The sequence below is a fragment of the Desmodus rotundus genome, chromosome 11, assembly GCF_022682495.2.
Source record: "Desmodus rotundus isolate HL8 chromosome 11, HLdesRot8A.1, whole genome shotgun sequence".
Classification (NCBI taxonomy): Eukaryota; Metazoa; Chordata; class Mammalia; order Chiroptera; family Phyllostomidae; genus Desmodus; species Desmodus rotundus.
In genome coordinates, this window is record NC_071397.1 from 94,923,668 (window position 1) to 94,930,032 (window position 6,365).

The 6,365-nt window shown below is 42.6% G+C and overlaps 1 protein-coding gene across 3 annotated transcripts in view; it reads right to left on the reverse strand.

Annotated features, from left to right (window-relative positions):
• Positions 1-4,588, reverse strand: part of TFB1M (transcription factor B1, mitochondrial) — a 52,410-nt gene extending 47,822 nt beyond the window's left edge. For 2 of the 3 annotated variants that reach the window (XM_053913651.2, XM_024551987.4), the window contains exons 1-2: positions 4,381-4,588; positions 1,391-1,542 (exon numbers count right to left, since the gene is read on the reverse strand). In XM_053913651.2, the coding sequence (XP_053769626.1) occupies positions 1,391-1,542; positions 4,381-4,513 (285 nt within the window). In that variant the 5' untranslated portion in view covers positions 4,514-4,588. Of the gene's footprint in view, positions 1-1,390; positions 1,543-4,069; positions 4,348-4,380 lie in introns of those variants that run through there. The other variant, XM_045188932.3, reaches the window with a different exon arrangement.
• Positions 4,589-6,365: the final 1,777 nt, after the last annotated feature.

Consider the following 6,365-nt stretch of genomic DNA (forward strand, 5'->3'; position numbering starts at 1 on the left):
AAGAAGTCTTTTCAAGAGCAAAAAAAATCAGATGAGTATTTCCTATGTCCAGAAAGGGCTAAATGATTCAACCTGAAGGGAATTATGTAGTGTTACTCAGTTTCTTTATACCATCTCATGATCTCACCAAAAATAATATCACCTACTTTCACCTTCAACTGAGATACAGTTCTTAAAATAAGAATGCAGTTCAAAGCAAAAATCAATATTAAATTCCACACTTGATCACAGATTATGTACCATATAACTATCCCCAAATAAAGTTATAAATCTGAAAACAATACTGTCCATAGAGACTGGCAAAATTAGATAAAAGTAAATTATATACTTCCTTAAAGCACAAAAACTGAATATAACAAAATAAAAACACAAAAATCACTAGGTTTCTTTAAAAAAAAAATCAGACGCATGCACACAAATTTTCAAACAAATATTCTCAAACTGTTCTGGCAGGAAGTAAACAATTTTCCATCAATACACATACAAGTAAATACTAAAATGTACTAATTTTAAACCAATTGGTCCTCTTGTATAAAAATAATAATGCAGATAATTTGACAATTCTATTGGACTTAAAGGCCCTTCAGCCACTAAGTGCCCCCAATGAAGAATTCCCTTTATAAGATCCCTGCTGCTCTGTCTGCCAATGTTTTCAAAATATATGTCCCTTCTTATGTTGATCCAAATCTGCCTCCCTCACTTCCCACCTATTTGTTCTAATTCTTCTGAGAAGATTAAAACAAGTTTATTCTCTCCCCACCATCCTTTGAGAGGCAGCTTTGAATTCCCTCATTCAAGGCTTCACTCCTCTAGTTGAAATGTGCCCAGTTCCTTTAAATATTTCTTCCAGTAACAGTACCTACTGTTTTAAAGATGCACATTTCACTTCATTCACACCTCATCTTGAATCCTTACCTACAGTACCACTTCATTCCTTCAATTAAAAAATCCTCTTAGGCAAATACCTAAGCTTAGCAAGTAGTTTCTCAGTTAAGCCAGTGTCTTCACCCTTTGCTTGTAGAAATGATTTTTGGAACGGAAATGAAGTTCTCAAAAGTCATGCTGAGTCATTATTACCAATACTTGTTTGTACTCAACTTTTAAAGGAATGGGCCATGACGTGCACGGGTATTAGAGTTTTTTTGGAAGGTGACACGAAACAGTTAGTTTGTTTGGCATTAATGACTAAAGCGGGTTTATTCGGTCCTGGTCCACAGACCATGTGGGGATGCTTGTTAGAAACGCGGCTTTCTAGACCGCTCCAGACATGAATCAAAAGCTCTGGGCCTGGGGATCTGCCACCTAGTTAATCCTTGGATTCCGGGGGGTTTAGGAGTCACGGCCTGAAGATCTAAATCGGGTTTTTGGAAAGACACTTTAAGTATCTCACCTGTAGTCCAGGAATGAAGCGACTGTCCTTTTCAACCACCAGCAGTTCAGCAACACCGGCGTTCAGAATGGATCTTGTGATTCCCCCTGGCCCAGGGCCCACTTCATACACATAAGCATTTGTCAGATTGCCAGCTTTCCTTACGATTTTATCTGGAGAAAAGAAAGATATCTCGATTATCTTGGCAAATTTTGTGTATGGAATTAAAAAAGTAATCAATACAAATTCTTATCAGCCATTATTCAATCAACTAATCCTTTATCCACAGTATTAATCCAATTACTTAACCCTCAGCCAAAACAACACAAAGCGCCATTCATCATTCTACCATATCACTGTTGAGAAGTACCAGTCCTTTAACAAAAACAGGATGATCATGACAAATTTCCTTAACTTAAATTTAGCCAAAATTATATTTTCTGTTCTTCCTCCAAACCAATCAATCCCTACGAAGAATGGTCTGGATAAGCACGGACCATTTCTCAACAGTTCCTGAACATTGAATATTTTAATGAACAGGACCAGTTTCACTTTCAGAATTTTCAATGTTGCTGTTTAAAACTCCAGAAGCGACAAGTGCTGGCAGCCTCCATCTTTACCTCTAGACATCTGGCTGCTGGCAATATGGCAATGGCGGCAAGGTCCTAGATCGTAAGACTTGCAGAAATTTCGATTCTTGGTGGTTCTCAGATAAAAGTTAATTTAGCAGTGGAGGTTTTTGAGCTTTGCAAACATGCAAGCTGATATGGACACATTATTATTTTTTAAATTAACCTTAGGAGACCTTAAGAAATCATGGAAAAGCAGATTAATGAGGATTCAATGCAACCAATCATCAACCCTGAAAAAATCATACAATGGGCTGGTCTACCGACTGCATGCAATATTAAAATCCAAACAACTGGGCCTCCTGGAGAAGCAGAAATTTAGCCACTAGAAACATAGCAGCACTTTTTGGTAGTGTTCACTGACCCTGTAGTCCCATTTTCCTTGTTATTGAAAACCTACCTTTGTAGGCTTCGAGGAAAAATAGTCTCTCAACCTTTCAAAAATAGCTTTGTCTATGAACGCTGCAGGGAGAGACTCCGCATCCCCTGACCACCTGTTTGTCACAGGTGCTTCATCTGCTTTCTCACAACACATCCTTACAACACACCATCCCAATTTACCTCCTCGGGACTTTGCCTTTGCCTTGTTTTACTTGGGCAAGGTCATCTAGCTAGCAAGTGGACGAGAAGGGGCTCCAGCTCAGGTGTAAACTCTAAAGCTGATGTAGACCCACGCCTCTCAGAAGGAACAGAGACGATGCATTAAGCACAGGCATTATGGAGTAAATTTAACACTCTCCTTTTGAAAAGTGGAGAGCTATGATAACAGGCAGGTCAGAGGCTCTGCCCTCAAACTGCTGAGGCACACTCAGATACAAATGCCATCAAGGAGGCACTGCCGATTCACACTAAGCTTGGGTTTCAGCCGCGCTCTGCTCCCACCTGAGCTTCTCTCCTTGGACAAGTACCTTAATTTCCTCTCCTTTTGGTTCCTGTGGAAGAGAGAATGGTATCTAGGTTCTGGAACTTACCCCTGAGGGAGAACAAAGGCTCAATGAGAAAATACATATGAAGGATTTTTTAAAAAATGTAAAGATCTGTATTTTCAGTCCTGAAATTGATGCTTTATACCTAGAATGTGGCTAATGACTGGCAAAAAAGCTGATTCTGGTTAGTAACAGAACCAAAGAACTTTAGAGGTGGGTAACACTTTTAACTCTTGTTGTAGGACGTTCCTCCAAGTAACAGATTTAAAAAACCTGAAGAAGCCCTGGTGGCTGTGGCTCAGTGGACCGAGTGCGGGCCTACAAACCAAAAGGTTGCGGGTTCAATCCCCAGTCAAGGCACACGTCTGGGTTGGGGACCTGGTCCCCAGTGAGGGGGTGTGTGAGACAAGTGCACACTGATGTTTCTCCCTCTTTCTTACTCCCTTCCTCTCTCTAAAAATAAGTAATTAAAAAAAAACTGAAGCGGAGTTAAGCTATTTTACCCAAAGTCATATTGCTAATGGCAGAATAAAAGCTCCAAGCAAGCCTAAGAAAAACGAAACATCTTAGCCCTGCTTTGTGGACAGTATTTCATTGAACCTAAAAATGAGCTTTTTGGGTGTGATATACTTTCGGCTTCTAAAGAGAGGCCAAATAGGAATATGAAAACCTCAAAAACGGTTAAGCGCTCTAACAGTGACACATTTGTAATAACATCTTACTCTTGCAACCTCATCTTTTAAAAGGGAACATCACTAAGAAATGGTGGTAGTGGTTGAACGAATGTATATATTTGCAAAACTCATCAAACTGTGCGCTTCAAACTGGTGATTTTTACTGTGCAGGAGCGGGAACGTGAACTTACTAAACTGTAAGCTCCTGGGGGCAGACTTTGCCTTGTTCACTCTGACACTGCAGCTCCAACAACGACATAGTTACTCGCTATGCATTTACCGAATGAGTATTTGCGCCCACGAGGACTTCTTAGATCCAAGTACACATCTCAACACTGACTTCTACGAGTGGTACTCCCTTTAGACAAGTTATTGATACAACCCCTGCACTAATATAAGTCCGGTTAACTGTGAACTGTGCGGAAAGTAAACCTAGCCAGCACGTGCAGCACCATTTCAGTGGTAACACACCGAATTTCGGCCGTCCACAATCGCCTTCCCCAACACGCGCCCCTCACGCCCTCGGATCTGCTGGGCGTCTGCACTGCCGCCTGCAGGAGCCCAGCAAACGCCCCAACGCGGGATTCCTTAAGCGCACAACGCGTTCCACGCGCCTGCGGGGCAGGGAGTCTTCAGTACAAAGCGCAGGAAGGACTCGACTAAGGGTCGGTTGTACAGTGTGCCTGACGCTGGACGCCCGCCCGCAGGGTCCGCGCTAGACCGGCGACCCACGCCCCCGGAGACGCTGGGGAGACGGCCCAGGGCACTGTTAAGCTATCCACCTGTCAGCCTCAAGTCCAGCAGAAAATTCTGGGAGAGCTGCTTCACCGCTTGCAGTCTGAACAACTTAATGATTTCTCGAATCGTGGGCAACGGCGGCAGACGGAAAGTGGTGAGCGTCCTGGAAGCAGCCATGAGCCTCCCCGTGGCGGTCCAGGCCTCACTCGGGCCTTTCCCCGAGGCTCTGAACGCAGCCGGCGGAGGAGGAGCCTGAGGCACTAGGGCCCACCTCCATGCCCACCTCATTGGTCGGTAGTATCCCGTCGGAAACGAAGAGCGCGGACAGGAAATCCGGGCGCTCTCAGGGCGCATGCGCTGCGTCCTGCTAAATGCGGTGCAGGCTGGGTGTATGTTGTTTTTGCACGCCAGAGGGCAGTGAAGGACCCGGCGGGCGTCAATTCCCGTGGGCGGGGCCGGCGGATCCAGTTTGGAACCCGGAGGGGCGGAGCCGAGGATGCGTGGATCTCAGCAACCAGCCAGGGTTGCAGTACACCTGGCTGAAGGACATTCCTAATGCCTCTCTGTGAACAATTGCTGAAAAGCTGGTGATTAGAGGACTAGAGGCGAAAATGGTTTGCTAACAATTATCTTATACGCTTAAATATTTTTAGGACTTAAGCCCTGCATGGCCGGATGGCAGGTTTCTAACTTCGCTCCGCCTTAGTTTTATCATCTGTTAAGTGGACAGAATGCCTGCCTTAAAATTGTGAGCACTAAACGAGACAGGTCATCTGGTGTGCAAACTCAGAACGTAGTGCAGTGCTTCAAGTGTTTCAGCGTCTCCTTGCAGTAACAGGAAAGCCAAGGATGAAAGGGAAGGAACATAGTAATACTAATAACAAGCATTCATTGAGCTTTTCCCAAAGTACCAACCTTCACAGCTGAGTGCGTTACAACTATTATTAATTGCTAGAAAACAAAGTAAGGCTTAGTACAGAGGTTCAGCAATTTGCCCTAGGCTGCACAGCAAATTAGTGGTGGACTCAGGATTGGAATCCCTAGGTCTGAGTTCAGAGCCTTATTTTTAGGCAATGCAGTCAATGTAGAGGTTATTCGACTTGCCTGGGATGTTACATCCAAGTACAGAAAAAAGGCTCAAATATGAGTTCGGTCTCTCCATTATACCGGAGAAAAAAGCAAGGAAAGATGTTAAAATCTCTGATAAGAGAATTTAGCTTTCCTAACCCTGTTTTGTTTTGTTTTTGCAAATTGCTGCATTGATCACAATCGAATTTAAATTTTTTTTTATTTCTCATAATAGTAAGTCTAAAATAAAGCTAATGGAAAACCAAGTAACTAGGCACGATATGGAAAATCCACCTATCTTCTGTTATAGCTATCTTAGAAGGGACTGTGAGATAATCCAATACACTTCCTAGCTTTAGAAAATTGGGATGTGACTCCCACAGAGGTTAGACGATTTGTCCAAGGTGGCAAGGAAATGTAGGTTGAAAGCCTACCCTCTTCATTCAGAGCCCTTTTTGTAACCCAAACACACTATACTGAGAAGGCATTCATTTGTTATATCCGTTGTTTCACTTAGTCCTCACAATCCTATGTAGATAAGGTTATTATCCTTATTTTACTGGGAAGAAATAGAGATGAGACCCTCTGCCTTGCCCACGGATGCACAGCAAAGTACAGAGAGAAGATTTAACCTGATTTCTTGCTTTTCTGAGTTCTGATCTCATGTGCCACACCCCCTCAAGTATTAAATTTTTATGTTAATTATTTAATTAATGTATGTTAATTTTATAGTGTTATTTAAATATACAGAATATATATAATGTAGATCTGAGTATAAACTTAAGTTTAAAGTTTTCATATGACTACTTAACTAAGACACAATTACACTAAGTGTAGTATATACGCAAATGTACAAATCCAACACGAATGATGCACGATGTTACATCACTGCTCTTAATGCAGGACTGTTTCATAAGAAGTTCACTACCAATGTGAGTGCTGTGTAATGACTGAACTTTCT